We start from the raw sequence: 19,462 nt of genomic DNA on the forward strand, positions 1-19,462 counted from the left end.
CTTAATTAGCAGCTGAATGCAAAATTACACAATGTAAGCAAGTAGAAATTATAAAGAAAATAGGGTTTTAGAAGATATTTCATACATTTGAAATAAGTAAAATTAATATTACCATTGACAGAATACCACATCAGAGAATTCTAGATAATGCAGAAGATTAGCACACAATTAGCCAGCTTTTATATACAATGTGACACTCTCTTGTAAGAAATAAGTATTCTCCAAAGCAGTGTCAAGATATGTAAATGGATGATTTGTTTTATCATTCATCACAGCTCCTAATAAATTCAAAAATCATGACTTCTATAGGTACTAAAAATAGGCTCCCAATGATACAGGGAGATAGCTTCAATGAGAATGACTTTCTCTTTTTCTTAAACAATTCAGTCTTTTCAATGACAGCAATTAGCACTACCAACAGACAGGCAGCGATTAGGTATATATTTTAATTATTATTCATCTTACTGCTACCTTCAAATCTGATGAAAGTTGGCTATTACCCAGGTGATATGTCAGTCTGAATACTGCTCACCTATGTAAAATTATGTTTTACAGGGTTTTCTAGTATTAATAAAAGTGATGACACATTATAATATGAGTGCAAAATCATTTTTCTAACTCATTATTGACTTTGAAAAGCTGAACAAAATAAACTTTTGCCCATTTTTTTTAACAGATTATCTTTAACTCAAAGAAAATATAGGTTAACGTTTGATGATTCTGAAATTTTAGCTCTTATTAAGGCTTGAGTTTAAACCTTTGATGTCTCACAAAAAGTGAGAGAGAAGTTAAGCCACCTGTAGTTAAAGTGAGTATGCCCAAATGTTCTATGGAAAGGCAAAGTACCTGTATAGAACTGTAAAAATTCTAAATTATAAGTTTGAAGTTTATATATGTATATCTATGTGCATGTGATCTTTTCACACCATTGGAAAAAGTATACAGAAAACAGGAAAAATCAAGTAAACAATGCTTATAATAGGACAGAGTGAATAAAAAGCATTGAAGTGGGAAGTAAAAGCATGTAAAGAAAGATGTATAGCTATAACCAACCAATTCAATATTTGAAATGTCATCTGATCACCTGTTTCTCCCTATCCTGGGATGGGATTCTGTAATTTAAAAGTCAAATAAAAATATAGGCAATGGAGTGTTTCTTAATGTTAAGTGTCTTCAATTTAAACTATTTCTTGTTCTGACATGGTGATTCTCCCTATTTCTGGAGTTTTAAATTTTCCTCAATAAAATCTACATGTTTTGGAGCTGCAAGTGTTTCTAGGACATAGTGCAAAGGGACTACTTTTGAACCAAGGGCTGACAATACTTCAGAGTAGAAGTGAAATGCAATGAAATTTTATAAAAGAACATTAGAGGGGAGAGGGGAGAAAGAGGGAGGAAGTAACAAATGGTACAAGAAATGTACCCACTGTCTTACGTATGAAACTGTAAGCCCCTCTGTACATCACTTTGAAAATAAATAAATAATTATTCAGGATAAAAAAAGAACATTAGAATTTAGCATACTGAACTTAAAGAGAAAAGTACGTAGTAATTACTTCTGTGTCAGGTAATAGAGAAGCTTGCTTTTCCTGTTGAGTGTATTGCTTGTGCCTGATTTGTACTAATCATTGTTTTAAATCCTAATCTTCATATAAAAGGCTTTTGTTCTCAGACAAATGGCACTACCATCTACCTGTTTCTTTTGTAGGGCCTGCACATGGAGCTATTAGGGGACGAAGATTCCTGATCCATAGGTAGAACTATTCTACTGGCTTGCTGGAAACTTTCAGATTCTGGGGTTGGATCAGGAGTAAGCCACACAATTTAGCTTTGACAGTGCTGGAACTTTTCATGAGAAGTTCTGAGGAGGTAGCTGCCTTTAATTATTTCTTACCTTTACTCAGCACTTACACTTAAGTGTTTTAGCTGGGAGTAGGTTTTACTTGGCATAATAGCATGACTGTCAAATGTACCCCTCTTCAACTCTCTCTCTCTGTCTCTGAAAGAAACTATCATTTAAAATTACATCATTTTCAGGAAAGTAGGTGGAACTGGAGATCATCATGTTGAGCAAGATAAGCAAAGTTCAAAAAGCAAATTACTGTTTTCATTCACTTATTTGCAGAATCTAGACCTTAAGGATGTGTGAGCAGAAGGTGCATGTGTTTGTGTGTATGTGTGTTGCTCTACTAGAGGAAAGTGGGCTCTGTTAGGGGGTTGGGTATCAATAGAGGAATGGAAAACGGTGAATATGGTTAAGTGTTTTATACACATGTATGAAAACTGAATGATGAATCTGCCGAAACAGTTTTAAGAAGGAAGAGAGGATCTTAGTGATGGTGGCTTACACCTGTAATCCTAGCTATTCAAAAGGCTAAGGTCTGAGGATTGATGTTCAAAGCTAGCATTGGCAGATAAGTCTATAACTCTGATCTCCAATTAACTACTATACCAAAAATGTTGAAAATGAAACTGTGGCTCAAGTGGTAGAATACTAACCTTGAACAAAAAAAGTCAGGGACAGCATCCAGTTCTTGAGATCAAGCCCCAGGAGCAACACACACACACACACACACACACACACACACACACACACACACCAGGGAGGAAGATAAAGAATAGTGACAGAAGGAGTGATGCTGATGGGGGACATATATGTATGTATGAGATGTCATAACGAATCCCCCGTATACAATTAATGTATCTTAATAACTCCCCCGTATACAATTAATGTATCTTAATAACTTAAAAAATTATGAGCATCAGAGCACTGGTGGCTCACACCTTTAATTGTGATTTATAAATTATAAACTTATAATGCTGGCAGCTGCATAACTATAAATTTGGCAAAGAAATATCATTAAAATATTTATATGTATTTATATGAGAGGAAGGCTTCAGTGCCTCACACCTGTAATCCCAGCTTCTGAGGAGGCTGAGATCCGTAGAATCACAATTCAAAATCAGACAATGAAGGGTTGGAAATATGGCCTCATGGTAGAGTGCTTGCCTTGTATACATGAAGCTGTGGGTTTCATTCCTCAGCACCACATATATAGAAAAGGCCAGAAGGGGCGCTGTGGCTCAAGTGGTAGAGTGCTAACGTTGAGCAAAAAGATTCCAGGGACAGTGTTCAGGCCCTGATTTCAAGCCTCAGGACTGGCCAAAAAAAAAAAAAAAAAATCAGACAGTGAAGAAAGTATGTTATACTCCAATAAAATAACCAGCAAAAAGCTGGGTTGTAGGCATGACTTAAGTAATAGAGAACCAGCTGAGTAAACAAGCTAAACAAGTGTTCAAATCCTGAGTTCAAACTTGGTCACCTGCCCCAAAAGTATACATTAGCTGTTCAGGAAGTTGTCTATATCTTTCAATATTTCTAAAACCTCAGAAAATAAGAGCAAGAACTGACAACTGGGACTGCATCAAATTTAAAAATTTCTGCAAACAATTACCAGACTAAAAAGACAATCTCCAGAATATAAGAAAATCTTTGCATATTTAATATATAATATCTATTCAACATTTATTTAATATCTATACATTTATGAGATAAAATTAACATGCAGAACTTATAAAACTTAAAATATTAAGCAACAAAACAACAAATAATCCAATTAATAAACAGAGCAAGTGAATTGAATAGAAATTTCTCAGAACCACAAATGACTAATAAATGCATGAAGAAAACGGTTCAACAGTCTTAGCTATGAGGAAAATACAAGTCAAAACACCCTTGAGGGGCTGAGAATCTGGCCTAGTGGTAGAGTGCTTGCCTAGCATGCATGAAGCCCTGGGGCCGATTCCTCAGCACCTCAATATACAGAAAAAGCCAGAAGTGGTGCTGTGGCTCAAGAGGTAGAGTGGTAGGCTTGAGCAAAAAGAAGTCAGGGACAGTGCTCAGACCCTGAGTTCCAGTCCCAGGACTGGTGAAATAAGTATGTAAGTAAAAACACCCCTGGGATTCTATCTCACCACAGTCATAAAGGCAATCACCAAGAAAACAAAAAATGACAAATTCTGACCAGAATGTTGTATGGGAAAAGAAACCTTATATAAAGTTTGTAGGAATGTAAACTTGGGTAAAAACTATGGAAGTCAGTATGGAGGTTCCTTAAAGAACTAAAAATATGATCCAGTTACATCATACTTGGGCACATAGACATATCATCAGAGAAATAGAATTCAACATGCAAGAGAGATATCTGTATGCATGTTTACAGAAGCACTATTCACAAGTGCCAAAAATAGAACAAAATGACTGTACAAAGGAATATGGTATATATCATATATATAGTAGAGTATTGGTTATAAAGAAGAATGAAATTATGTCAGACAATAGATGGGAGTGGAGATCAATATGTTATACAAGATAAGCCAAGGTTAGAAAAATAAATATTGCATGTGTTTGCTTGTATTATCAATCTAGATCTCAAAGAACAATATGATGTGGTTGTAAAATGGGGATTGTTGTGAGGTGGGGAGACACAATGGGTAGGTAGAGAAAGGAGAAGGTGATGGGAGATTAATATTATTGGTGTGCATTATATTTATATAGGAATATACCATAATGAAGCCTATTAAAAAAGAAAAGGGAGAAGAAAGCTGGGCTAAGAAAAAATAATATAGAGTGAACTTGATCCAATTACATATATATGCATGTGTACATACACATATATACATATACGTATTATGTAAATTAAATATCAAAGTGCTGTGTGTGCTAGAATAAACTTAAATAACCCTTTATATGACTGCAACATTATGAGGACTAGAGTAAAATCATTTGGGACTGTTATCTGACTAGTTACTATTGCTGACTAATTGTTTATGGTGGTTATTATTGAATTATTATGAAGTGGCTGGTGCCAATTGCTTATAATATCAATACATACAAATGAAAAAACATATTTAGCTAGATTTCTGTAATAGGACAAAAAGTAACAGGCTGAGAGTTTTGAAAAGATAAGAAGAGCATGCTCAGTGAGTCCTTGTGTTTTCCAGGTTAGCAGCCCTTAGGAAGTGTGAAAAGATGCTTTCTTAGCTTAAGGCTGGATCACAGCCAGTCGCTGAGTTTTTTTCACTGAGCTAGCGGGTCTGGCACACCATTCAGCTTTTTTACTTCTCCCCTTATGAGCAGTAGCAAGCCAATCAGTTTCAGAGTAATAACTCCAGATCACACATCCAGAAGACAAAATGGAGTATCTATTAATTATCTTTCTTACATTTAAATAGCTCCGGTGTTAAGAAACTACAGGAAAATCTAAGTATTAGGGATTAAAAATTTCACAATATGAAACTTTTCTCAGCCAAAGTTCTAATATATGTTATATGCACACAAAATGATATCCCATAGAAACCTATATGGGAAGAAGAGGATGCTTTTAAATTAAGTATTTGTTTTTCCAAAGAGTTTTTCTATAATTACTTTTGCCAGCTCTAGTCCTCCCTTTTGTGTCTCGCTGTACTTACTGCCTCTGGAAGGGAGTGCGGTGGTGGGAAGTGATACACGACTGTGAAAGCTCCCGATACAAAGGCTCACACCATACCTCTCAGCACCAAACAAAACCAGGTCTCACCTCTCTCATCCATTCTCGGATCGTTTTGCCAGCTTCTTGATGCCACACATTGTGAACAGAGTCTGTCAATGCCACAGCAGTTACCTTGCTTTTTACATCAGCTTCTCGTTGAATCATCTGTTTTAAAAAAGAAAAAGGAAATATTGGCTACACTTGCTTTCTTACTGGATGTGGCCTGCTTAGTCATAGATAATAATATTGTGTTAGACATGAAAAAGGCATATGCATCTCTGGCTCAAAGTTACTCTTTTCTATATTGAATACACTCTATTCTTGTCCATAGATATGAAAAGACCTGATATATTCTTTTAAAAAGATAATACCGCTTAAGTCTTAGAACTACGCAGATCTATTATTTTCCACATGGTTTGACAATTTTAAGATTAAAAGGATCACAGGGGAATCCCTGAGGATTTCTTTTACAAATTTCTTCTACCACTTCCTATCCCAGTGCCTCAGGGAAGTTAACACCTGTAGTTCACTGTTAGCTACTTATGACTAACTTCAACTAATTTTCAGCAGATGGCACATCAGTGAAAAAAGATATTTGCTTTGACTTCTCTAATTTGACCAGCCTGCTTTCACCATGGCCTTCCATGGTGACTTAAATAGCCACAAAGATCATTTACTTTCAAAGTCTGTCAATATTATTTTGCTTTACAAATACTCTTTTTGTTGGCAAGCTATTACATTTTTACTTTTTTCCCTGGATGTGTGTGTGTGTGTGTGTGTGTGTGTGTGTGTCTTCTAAAAAGAAAAATGTTGCTTCACTTGAATATACTAATGAAATCACTGATAGCCTATGAAATAAGGAAATCAAAACATAAAATTTCTACATTGAAAGAACCCCAAAATATTTTAATCTACTACTGGGAGGAGTTATGCAGACTGTTCCGCCCACCTAATTTGCTTCACCATGCTTTTTCTTCAGGCCCTGAAATGATACATTCACCAGTCTTGTCATAATTGCCCATCCCCATACAGATGTTTAACATCATTAAAAAAAATCTTCAGCTTTTTTATATTAACTATTGTAATTTTCCCCAAGATTTCATTTCTTCCAGAACTCTACCAGTCTCTACTTTTGATAAAGGAAACCATGAGGACTTTTTTAGTGTCTTAAAAATTTATTTTCATTTAAGCCAGATTAAGGCAGAGCAATGGATTGATTTGCTTTGGGGCTTAAAGAAGCTGATGTTAGAAGGAGGATTTGTTTAAAAAAATTCGGCATATCTCTAGTCCAGAGACTTAAATTTGGGATGTAGGAATCTACCTCAATTAAATCCTCCAAACCTACAGGAAAAGAAAACATGAGGTAGCTTCACCCTAACTTAATAGATGTAATAAATAATTTAATTTTCAGCATTGTGGCCTAGTAGCCATGGCACTCTAAATAATTATCTCATACATTTTAAAGTCCAAGGGGTCTCCTAAAAGCGGCTAGTGTGGTTTGGGAGCAGAGGCGTACATCTGTGAATGCAGGCTCATATCTATATTGATCTCTATATCATATGTTTTAAACCGAGGAAAATGTTAAAGTCTTCCATCAGCCATCAGAAAAAGCTATTACCTTATTTATTACATTTTGACATGTGTTACACATGTGTACTGTAAGAGTTACAGCATGTGAATTACTTGTACAGGAAAGAGTATTCTGAAAGAAAATCAAATAACACATGTTTTCCTTCAGATTACTATCCGACACTCCTGCCCAATTATAAACCTGAGGACCATTATTACTATATGAACATGAATGAATCATCTCTGCATTTAATAGTACAGCTAACAGTTGAGACTATTTATATATAAATACTATTTATATGATTATAGATTATTAACTCATTATATATTATTTAATATAGTAAGAATAGCTCCTTCTAGAGGTTTTATTTTGGTGGAAGATTTCAGATTAGATTGTTTCAAAGGTTTGACAAGTACTAAAAGGTGGTGCTTCATCATGCTTTTATTATGCAGATTATAAGTGCACTTGGCATGTCTACTTGAGTGTAAACTTTATGAGGCGTTATCAGTGATAATACTGTCACCAAACTTCTTCTAGGTGTTCACAAATACCTGTAAATGTCCTCATATAGCACTCTGCTCTGTGCTGCTGCCCTCACTAGTTTACAGGTGTGCACTGAACCAAGACTAACCAGGTGGAACTGCATTTTAATATGTCAATGTTTCTTACTTATTTACTTATTTATTGATTGATAATGGTATCCCAATAGCACACCAGTTATTAACAAATCTCATTGGTACTGGAACATAAAACTTTGTGACCCAAGCAGTTGCACCCCTGGTGATTACAAATACACACACACACACACACACACAGACAATCTGTGAAGACTAATAAACTGTCTACCAAAAAACTCAGACCAGTATAACATCCAGGTCCTCAGTTTATACCTAATCCATATTCAGTATTTCTTTTCTGGACGTTAAAAATTTCTTTTCTTTATTTTTATTACTATCTTTAAGTAGTTCTACAAAGGAGTTGCCATTTAAAAAAGCAGTTTATGAATTCAGTGTATCTTCAATGTCTCCTTTTCAACATTCACACCCATTTCTCCCCTACTTATTCTTTCCCTCACTCCACTTCATTCATCTGCCCCTTTCTCCTCGATCCCACCCCACCTCTTTTGAGTATCCAATTCCTGTTTTATTTTGCTGAACTTTGATTTTGCCTTTCTAAGGAACTGTACTATTTGAGGTCTCCTTGAATCTATGTATTTTAGTTAATACAGTTGCATACACTGGCATACCATCCAACGTATGTACTTATGACTATTCAGCTAAATCTAGCTTCCATACATAAGGGAAAACATGCATGCTTTGTGTCTCTGAGCTTAACTTACTTCACTTAACATATTCTTTCCAGGTCTTTCCGTTTATTTATATATAGTACAGTACCATTCTTTCTAATGGATGAGTAAACTTTCATTGGGTATATACACCACATTTTCTTGTTCTATTTGTCCACTGAGGGGTATCTGGAGTAATTCCATACCCCAATAATGAATAATGCTGCTATAAACATGATTGTTCTTGTGGGCTTTATTGCATCCTGGTTTGTAATCTTTTTGGTAAATGCCCAGGAGTGGAATTGCTAGATTATAAGGTAGTTTTATGTCTATTTTTTTTGAGAAATCTCCATACTATTTTCCAGCGTAGTTGAACAATAAAAGTAAAAAAAAATTTTTTTAAGAGAACAGAGTTGTTAAGTTTTATTCAAGGGCTTTGAAGTCAGAACAAATACTTGATTCAAATTGCTACTCTGCATTTCTGGTAAGGATATCTAGAGTAAATTATTTTAATTATTTCTATATTTCAATGTCTTCATGGGAATGTCACCAGAGATGGTAAATCATAGGGACATTTTTAACATTAAGTAAAATGTAAAACAATTAGTAGAGGTCCTGGCACATAGTACATAAATAAGTGACTTCAGAAAGATATACACCATAAACTCCATATATAAAACCTTGAAAATTCTTCTCATTCATTTAGAAGAAGCTACTAGATGAATGACCAGTGCATAAAGGCATTTAATGATCAATATTTTTAAAAGCCAATAATCCATAAGGAAAAATTATGAAAGATTGCTTCTTCCTTTGCTTATGTGTCATTGCATGGCTCATGCATAAAAAAGAGTCAACTATGACATCTACCTAAAATCCTGCAATCAGAATGCTAGTCATGGCATCGCACTTGGAAATGAAGACAGAATTGTTGAAGTAATACTGTGGCAACTCCACTTTCCTCCCCCAGTGAGCCCTTTCAGAATCACTAGAGTTGGCAGCAAAGCATGGAGCGTGACGTAGGAATGCCAGCCCAGAGGAAAGTCAGGTCCCTTGCCACTTTGTTTTGACATAGAGGCAGTCAGTGCATCTATGTTTTCAAAAAGATAATTGCTGAGATATAAAATATGTCCAGATGAAGGCAGTATAGTGTTACAGTTGAAAGCAAGCAAAGGGTCTAGATATAGGAAGATTTCTTATTTTTTGTTAATCCTGTAAAAACCCCAAATGAGGATAATAGTAGCAGACATCTCACAGGATTGCTGAAGCATAAAGGAGACGAGCATGTAAGAAATCAACGATGTGAATTATGAATTATTATCACTCAGGCATCATCTTGAATTTCTAAAATGTATCTTTCCTTTGATATAGTAACAATGTACTCAGTGACATCAGCATTCATGCTAAAAGTTTAACCGTTTTTAAGTATCATACAATACTCCACCCACCTCCACTTTTGCCCCTTTGAATCTCTAATCTGATTTTTTTTCTTGTTGTTTTAAGGGGAATAAATCAGCATAAGCCAGATGGTCATACATTCCAGTTTTCACAGGAGAGATCTTGCTATGTCTATGAAACTGGTGCCATTAACAGTGCCCCCCTGCACTCCCATTCAATGAAAATAGTATTCTGGATTGAATGGTATATCATTTGGTGCTTGTATGCATCACGTAGATACTGTTAATAAATACTAAATCAAATGGATAAATATTATAAATTTTCACATGACTCAATGCTTGGCTATTTAAGCATATACCTCAAATCTATATGTAGTTAGCACTATAAAAATAACCATGTAGGAAAACATACTAGAAGTATCCTGAAAGGTTCCTACTTTCCAAACTTAAGAGTAGTAAGCCTTGGTGCTCTGCAGAGCCCCTCACAGATGGACATGCAGTCTCACACCCTGGTTAGATAAACAAGGCCAGCTGGATCTCCAGTGTAGCAACAGGATAAGACAACATTCCCTTTTCCTGTGCTTTGAAGCTCTAGCTTCAATTCTTGCAACTTTTGTGTAATTTCAGGAAGGAAAAGGCTCTCCACAGGCATGAACACCAAGGGATAGGGCATGTAAACTGAAACTTCTAGGGTCACATGTATTTATGAAGATAAGTCTCCAGCCACCAGTTAGGGAGTGGCAAGTTATGATTTATTATTGCAGGCAGCCAGAAGAGAGCAGTAATAACTTCCTTTTCCTTTCCTGCTTAAGCCACGTTGCCACGTGCAGGCTTCCTCAACAACAACAACAAAAAGCATACAAAAGGTTTTAAAGGAAAAGAAAAAGAGAAAAAAATCCTAACCATTAAGTGATTGACAATCTGGAAGTTGGTAGAGAAGGCTGTGCTTTACAAAAATATATGATGTGTATAATGAACCTTCTCTCCTTGTGTACAATGAATGTATGACACAATGTTAATAAAAATACATGATGTGGGGAAAGGATAATAGTTGAAAAATATACTTTTTAATCAAGAAAACTACCAGCCTTTATTTCATCCATGACGAGTTAATTGCAAGGAAAACATAAAAGGTATTGCTATCAAGACAATGTTAAACATTAAGGGGACTTGTTTAAAAGGCTTTACTCTGTAATAAGACTGAGTCGAGTAGGCAAGATATTACAAAACAGACTAGAATGTTACAAAGAATAAGTATGAAGATGGCATCTATAGAAATGTGAGGACTAAGCATCTAAACCTAAATATCTAACCTAAAATCTAACCTAAAAATCTAAGCCAGGCTTAGCAACAAAGACATTAAGGAATTTTATAAATAGCCATAGATGGAAAAATGAATACATTTATTAAATCTTTATAAATATATGTTGGAGTATATTATGTCAGAAACAAAACAAATATTTTGACACACTAAGAAATAAGTACATTCACAATGTCCCAAATCAATTTTGGCTGGGTACTGCTCACACCCGTAATCATAACTACTTAGGAAGCTGAGATCTGAAGATCACAGTTTGAAGCCAGCTGTACCTCTTTACCTCCAATTATCTCCAACCCACCAAAAAGCCAGAAGTAGAGATTGAGTGGTAAAGTGATGGCCTTGAGCAAAATTCTGAGGGACCGTGCCCAAGGCTCTGATTTCAAGCGCCAGGCCTGCCACATGTAATAAAGGCAATTTGAAAACTTTTATGAATTTTTATATCCTAAGTAAACCTAGGTAGATAATTAAATACCCCCAAATCACCAATCATTGGATTGATAGAAAACTTGTAGCAAAAGAATACTTTAATCTCAGGTGGTGTGGGACAATACATACATACAGACAGACAGATAGATCAATATAGATATCTGGGTAGAGTTAATGTCTTTATGTCGTAGAGTATCCTATTTTCTATGGTTTAGGAGGAAGGAAGGTAAAGGGTAAGATTTCCTGGGGGGGGGGGTACAGCCTATAATTAAGTATATAGGAGGTGTTCTTTTACAGATTTCTCTTACAAAGTTTGATCTGATGCAGTTGGAAACAGTTTACCTTACAGCTTGGGTTCCCCAGGAAACAGAAACAGACAGTATTTAGAATGCAGGATAAAAGAGAGTCTTTAGGCTCAACAAATGAGGAAAGAAAGGGGACAAAGTAGAATTGGCAGAGAGAGAAGGTGAGCTAGAGGCCTAATGACACCCCTGAACAGCCCTTGGGGGCACCCTCTACCTAGAATGACCCCGGGGTGTTGTCCCAGGTTTGGCCAGCTGGCTTCATCTCCAATCCTCCATACTTTTCTGAGGCAGTCCCTGATGGAGCTGACAGGTAAAGTCCACTTGCCAAGTGCACTCCTAAGAGTTGCAGCAAGTAAGTCCTTTACCTTTACCTTTGTCAACTGAGTAGTGCTTCACCCTGTCTACAGCAGGCTATAACTCAAACTACAACATCTGCTTAGCATCTACTCAAATTTAATTTGTCCCTCCAATGTTCTTAACACACAACTATCTTAGTTGTGCACTCAAGAATTACATATATGATTTTTCTTATCAATGCCTAACAGAACAAGTAGATTTCTTTTGATTCTTAAGTATGTTTCACAGACTGACACCATACTATAGTGAGAAATTTTACATTATTCTCCTATAAAGATGACAAAGAGAAATATATAAAGCTAAAAGAATGAGAAATAATGACTGCTGAGAAGTAAAAACGAACCCCACAAATACAAAAAAAAAATAAATAAAATTCTGTAAGTCCACTGAAGAATGATTTAATTTCTGAATTTCAAATGAGATGTTTCTGTCAGATAAGCAGGTATACCTGTAATTTCCAACCTGAATACATGTAAGTATAAAAGAATCCAAAATTAAAGCATGCAATTATCATTACTTCATTTCTCTCATAACAAGCTCAATTTCGAAGGTGTTCAGAGAGCAGGTCAGAATGGTTTCTCTGAAAAAGTTACTAGCTAACTTTTAAAATTTTAGTTGCATGCTACATAAATTTGTGGACTAATGGTTTTGAGGAGTTTGATTTCTGTCAGAATCTTTATTTCTCTGTGCCCTCAAATGTCTTGTTACTTACTCTAAAAATTCAGGTTAATCTTCCTCTGATCACATTTCTTCTTTGCAGGCTTAGGTTTATGCAGGTAAAATGGTGGCACTGATATAGGCCTATATAATCCTAGATGGTCAGGAGGCTGAGCCCCAGATGATCCCAGTCAAGGTAGAAAAATCTATGAGACTCGATCTTCAATTAGCCAGCAAAGAAAATGCTGGGATAGAGGCATGACACAAAAGCCAAATGAATGCAAGGCCCTGTGAAGCCCCAGTACTGGAGAAAAAGTTGGGATCAATGTCAACATGTCCCAGTGGAAAAAATTGATTCCCACATCCTAGTTTAAGACACTGAAAATATTTGAGCTAGAATCCCCAGGTAATTCTTCTACATAATAACTTACATGAAATACATGGAAATTTTGTTCATGCTTAAACATAGAGACCAACTCTGTTGATTGATGACATTTTTATTCATCAAATATGTATAAGGACTACTTAAATGTATATTACATTATCCAACAAATTTAAGCTACTTTTAAATGTGATTATGATTATATATTTGAGGGCTTTTTTGAGTTTTCTCATAAAAGTACATCTCACATTCCCAAGATGCTAATAACATTGAAATGATAATGAATTTATATAAAAATAAATGGATTGAAATACATTTCTTTGCAACAGGAGTTTTGGGGGTTTTATTTACTGAAAAAACCATATGAAAATTGAGTAGGAAAATAGATGCAATTGGAAGGAACATATATGACAACATCTTCATTTCCCAGATTGAGAACATGATCATCCACCACATGTAGGAAAATAGCACGTCTGAGTTCATATACTAGTGAACCATAAACAACAGTTACTATGAACTAAGTGTCCTCTATCACTATCCAGCCTAATGGGAAACACTGGAGTAGGACTTCAGATCACTAACAGGAGGAGAAGAATGCTGCAACCTATCATTTAGACATCTGATGACAGCTGTGATGCATGAACGCACTGAAAAATTTACACGGAGGGAGGGTGACATCTGACTGAAGTAGATTGTCCTAGAAGCTATTAAAAAATTCCATTTTCCTTCCTGTGTCTTATTCCTTAGCATTTCTTTGGGGGCATTCCACAAGTTTTGTCAATGATTTTAGTCTCTAATCCACTACCTTTAAATCTTGCCTCAGTTTCATGAGTATGAAATAATTTAAACAGCAAGAATCTAAGACAAATACAGTACCTCAGTAGCATAGTAAGGACATTTAATAAACATCAGTATTTTTTATGGTAGGAAGCAAGATTTGTGTTACATCACACCTTTTGTTAAGTAGCCAATTTAGCCCATCTAACATCCTATAAAATGGCAAAGAAATAATAAAGAGTCAGTAGTTCACTAATTTATAAAGTCAATTATATGTCACTGTTTCATATCAGGTTAATTACTTCATTTACATTTTAAAGTAGTGCATGAAAGGTGACAGATTGACAGTACTACAAGCTGAAATTCTTACACTATTTTTTTCCGAGTGTTAATAGTATAAAAAGCAATACACCGCACAGAAATACATATAGGTTTTATAAAACAAGATTAGAAGTGGCAAAGACATGGTGCAGAAATGAGTGAATAGAAAACCTTTTCAGAGAAAATTTTACTGAAGATGCACAGTGCAAAAGAAGTGGCAACTTGCTAGATAGCTTCTATAATGCCTCTTCGGCATCTGCGTAAGAAAGAATGGTGGTTAGATATCAACAAAACATCTCTATGTCTGAAGGGAAGAGAGTGAATGACATTTTAGAGGAGTCAGAAGAGAAATCTAGATTGCAAAGAAAAAGTAAGTTATTCCTTGAAAGGGTTTATTGTTATCAGGGGTATAATAAGATAGGAGAGGGGAGATATCCCAAAAGAATGGGGAACAAATATTCAGTTTCCAAAGTTCAGATCTTTACACACTTTTTTGAGAATCCAACCTGCCATTCCTTATTGCAGGTGTTGTAGTGAAATCTACCATACCATATCACAAAGTTGGCAGGCAGAGCAGGCTTCCCTATGTCTGTCTCTTCCCACACACCTATCAGCATTAGTCCCTTTCCTCTTTAAATGAAAAGGATTGTACACTTATTGCTGAGTTTTCTGTAATTAAATTAAAATTTCTACAATAGAATTTGATGTTGGTGTGACTTTTTGTTCAGACTGTGGGCGTGGGAGGATTAGATCCTACTGCTTTAAAATTTACATTCTAATAGTTATGAATTCAGTGCAATTACATCTCCTGTGGTCTTTTATATAAAAGTGAATATACAAGTTTATTATTGTTGGAACATACCTCATTCAGTTATGAATGGATGACTTAAAGCCAGTTTAAATATTAATAAGCACACTGCTCTCCTGTAACACCACCATAGAAAAAGTAAAGTTTATTAAGAGCATTAGGAACTAGTCAATTGCTTTTGAAACAAATCATAAAACAGATGAAGAGACTTAGATGTCACCCTGCCATGTGACATAAAGTAACACCAAGCAGTCTCAGACTCCAAGTTCCACAAGTAAGGTTTGTTCTTTAAACTACAAAATGCTATCTACAAACACAAGTGCCACTCATTCCTTGATGATATGGACTATTCTTTTGTTTTTTTGTAATACTATAAGCTCCATAGTGATGTGCTTTTATTCAAGTTATGGGCTGACAGGCCACCAAGCTGGTGAGTACACACAGAGTATGTTCCTTTTCAGGGCTGTTGTTTTGTTCTTTTTCTGATCAATCTGGCAGGTCAAGTCAGTCACACAAGTTTCTTCATGTACACATTGCCTTACCATGGAAATGAATGTGGTAACATTCATCTTTGTCAGAAATTATGTCAAATTATTCAAATTTATTGGTGAATTACAGCAAACATCCCAGCTGATGAACATCTCAGTCATATGTTTTTAGAGAACACTTATGGCTCTTATGAAGATACTATTACAATGAGCTTCCCTGTTCTGAAGCATGATAAAGAAGAAATGGAGTCTGTTATTCATAATAATAATAATTTATTCTAATAATAAAATTTCTAAAGATGTCCAGACCTATAAATATAAAAATGTATCCTTCCATTTAATGTTATTGTTTCTTCCTTCTTTGTGTCACCTATGGTCTTCTGTAAGGACTTTCAGAAAGCCATCAATGACTCTTCCTGCCAGGGTCCATATTTTCTGTAGACACAGCCTTCATACTAATGATACTTCTCTGGCTTGAGGTAATAAATGATTAGCTACTGGACAGTGGTATGATGTTCATGTTATTCTTTACTACACTCAGCCAATGTTTCAAAAATTAAGGCAAGTATATCAGGATTTGAAATTAACTTTCTCTAGCCAAAAGGAACATCCTGCTAGGAGGAGAAAAACCTATTATAAATGGGCTGGCATCTGATTACTTGTAGATGGTTAGTACCAGGAAAATAACATTTCAAATTATAAAATGTTAAATATAACAAACACTGCCTTATATTGATTAATCAGTGTTTCATTTCTGAGCTGGTAAGGTCTAACTAGGTGGTACCTATTCTTAGTCAGTGACAGATATATTACTGAAGATCAGAGATGAATCTGGCTAATGATCTTATGATATTACACAGAAGCAGGAAAATACCTGTAATAAAAATAACATACAACATTCCTTTTTGTACTGCTTATTAAACTTGAAAATATTTTTCTAATAAGTTATGTAGAACTAGCCAAAGTAGTATATTTTAAAGTGTTACGTTATACAATAAATACTATCAGAATCACTTTGCAAAATTAGAACACAGAAAAATTAATCTAGAATAACACAAATATGCACTTCTCTATGAAACAAGTGAAAAATAATTCTCATTAAGTTGTTTTATTCTGTGTAGTACAAGGTAAAGGAACTTTACAAAGTTTATTTAAAACTGCCCATGTGTTTATCTTCAAGTATTTCATGCAAGTTCATCAACTATTTCATTGGTGTTCAGACCATTGTTGACTATGAAAGATATGCCATGAAAACACTAAAATCTGCAACAATACTTTATAATCTTAAGATTAAATTCTACTCATATTAAAAATCAGCATTTTAACTAATAAAAATAAAGTTTCATATCAGTAAGACATGGCAAGAGGGAATTTGAAATTTTATCAGTTTTTTTTACAGATCTGATTAATTAGAAGAGCAGGGTAAAATCATTCTCTGTGCTCTAAAGGGTACTGAATGCTTTCCACATTTAAGAACAGAGGGAATTTTACTTTTAGAGTGAGTATTAGATGTAACAGAATAATGTTACTATGGTCCTTAGAAATTACAGGTGGTGCCTTAGTGCCTAGTGGCAAGAGTGCTTGCCTCCTACACATGAAGCTCTCCGTTCGATTCCCCAGCACCACATATATGGAAAACGGCCAGAAGGGGCGCTGTGACTCAGGTGGCAGAGTGCTAGCCTTGAGCGGGAAGAACCCAGGGAAGGTGCTCAGGCCCTGAGTCCATGGCCCAGGACTGGCCAAAAAAAAAAAAAAGAAACATGAGTTTATAAAATAAACGAAGAGGGAGGGAGGGAGGGAGGGAGGGAGGGAGAGAGGGAGGGAGGAAGGAAGGAAGGAAGGAAGGAAATAGCTAGGTGCCAGTGGCTCAAATCCTAGCTACTCAGGAAGTTGAGGTCTGATGGTCAAAATTCAAAGCCAGCTTGGGCAGGTAAGTCCATGAGATTCTTATCTCCAATAAACTACAAAAAAACTGGAAGTGGAGTTGTGGGTCAAGTGGGAGAGTGCTAGGTCTGAACAAAAGACACACATACACACACGCACACACATATCAAATTATAATGGTCACTTGAAAACACTTGTTAATTTGATGTCACTGCATTTTTATCTACAAGGCACAACTCTACCCTCAAGTTTTGAATGGTAATACATATATTTTTCTTTAAGTGATTAGCTGAAATTGAGGATTAAATAGTTACAAAAGGAGGGATTGGATTGGGAGGGATGGAGAAGAATGATGAAAGGGGAGACACAGATCAAGATGTATTGTACTTATAAACTGATTTGTTGCCTTTGCACAACTACTTAAAGATAACATATAACATTAAAAATGGAAGAAATATTTTAAAAGGATAAAAGTAACTTCTGAAGTATGTACATGTTAATAATTACAAATAGGATCACTGAAAGAAATTTATACAGGCCAAAAGGTCCAAGTAATTATTTGTGCTCATCATTCATATCCTTTGCTTATCATTTCTTTGACCTTTATATAAATGAATCACACTAACTCTTGAAGGCTTTCTCTCACTTGATTTCTAAAGCTGTTCAGCATACTTGCTGGCTGGAAGCACAGCTGGCAAGGGATCTAAACCTCATCACTGGGCAAACTTGCCCTTCTGCTTTTGCCAAGACTGACATTTCCACTGGGGGAAAAAGTTACTGTACAGGAAACTGGACACTGTATGTGTCTGTGGGAACCAACAGCTCCACCTCCGTTGTTAGCACTATACATCAGCAGTAGATAAAACTCAAATAACAAAGAGTCAGCCTATAGTTCTCTAAATTCAATCATTAATTAGAGGAAGAACAGAGAAATCAGCTGAGTATTTCTACTCATTTTCTGAAGAAAGATGCAACTGAGGATAAGCAGTGCCCCCTAGTGTCAATAATCACAGACAAAAAGTAGAAGAAAGTTGTTAATGTTAACTGAACTAAATTATTAATACTGTATATGTAATAAATTAAAAATTAATTTTATTCAAAATGTCTAATTTGCATGTACAAAAGGCTCACAAAGTATTCATCTATTTAATATCAATTTGCTCAGAAATGTGTGTATGTGTGCAAATTGCATCCTACACACACACACACACACACACACACACAGTGCACAAACTGACATGGCCAAGATGTCTTTAATGTTTCAGGCAGCTCAGAAAAAATTCCACCCAGCACAGCAGGCCATGCATGAAGCGAATGTCAGCCAGGCCAGCAGAACCACTCACTGTGAAGACGTCTAATAGGAACTGCTGAATACACAATTCAGGGAAGCAGGGCCTGAATTGCTAAAGTGGACTGGCCAGAATGGAGTCGGACAGTGTCAAACTCCTCTAAAACTGTAACTAAATCTGTAAAGAGTGTTTAAAACACTTATCTCTTTTTGTGAGCAAGATCAAGTTAGCATGGTTAACTTGTCTTAAGAGACTGACTTTGAAAATGTAACTTGCATTGTGCATATTGTGAATGTTGGGTCCTGAACGTTAAATATAAAGTACATGGACAAAAAGCAATATCTAATTTGCATATTAAAATACTACATGGATGCTATAGAAGTTAAGTTGTGATAATATTTTCTGATAAGTTTGATATATGAGAAAACTTTGAAATTGGATTTTAAACATTAATGATATATTTATAGAGGAATACATGTGACACAAAGTTATGGACAGACTCACATTCTTTGAAAAACTACAACACTTATTTGTCAATAACATTTTTCTTTTGGTCACAGGATCCCCCAGTGGCAGAAAAGAGGGGAAAAACATAAAAGAAAACAAAAGCAAACACAACAATTCAAAACAAAAAAAGGAGAGAGAGAAAAAATAGCCAGAAGGTCTG

At 35.4% G+C, this 19,462-nt stretch overlaps 1 protein-coding gene across 7 annotated transcripts in view; it reads right to left on the reverse strand.

The window, feature by feature from the left end:
* Fam172a (family with sequence similarity 172 member A) overlaps positions 1 to 19,462 on the reverse strand; it is a 365,442-nt gene that overhangs the window by 132,713 nt on the left and 213,267 nt on the right. For all 7 annotated transcript variants that reach the window (XM_048331051.1, XM_048331055.1, XM_048331056.1 and 4 more), the window contains one exon: positions 5,580 to 5,696. In XM_048331051.1, coding sequence (XP_048187008.1) covers positions 5,580 to 5,696 — 117 coding nt within the window. The remainder of the gene's footprint in view (positions 1 to 5,579; positions 5,697 to 19,462) is intronic.

This window comes from Perognathus longimembris, chromosome 22 (genome assembly GCF_023159225.1).
Source record: "Perognathus longimembris pacificus isolate PPM17 chromosome 22, ASM2315922v1, whole genome shotgun sequence".
Taxonomy (NCBI): domain Eukaryota; kingdom Metazoa; phylum Chordata; class Mammalia; order Rodentia; family Heteromyidae; genus Perognathus; species Perognathus longimembris.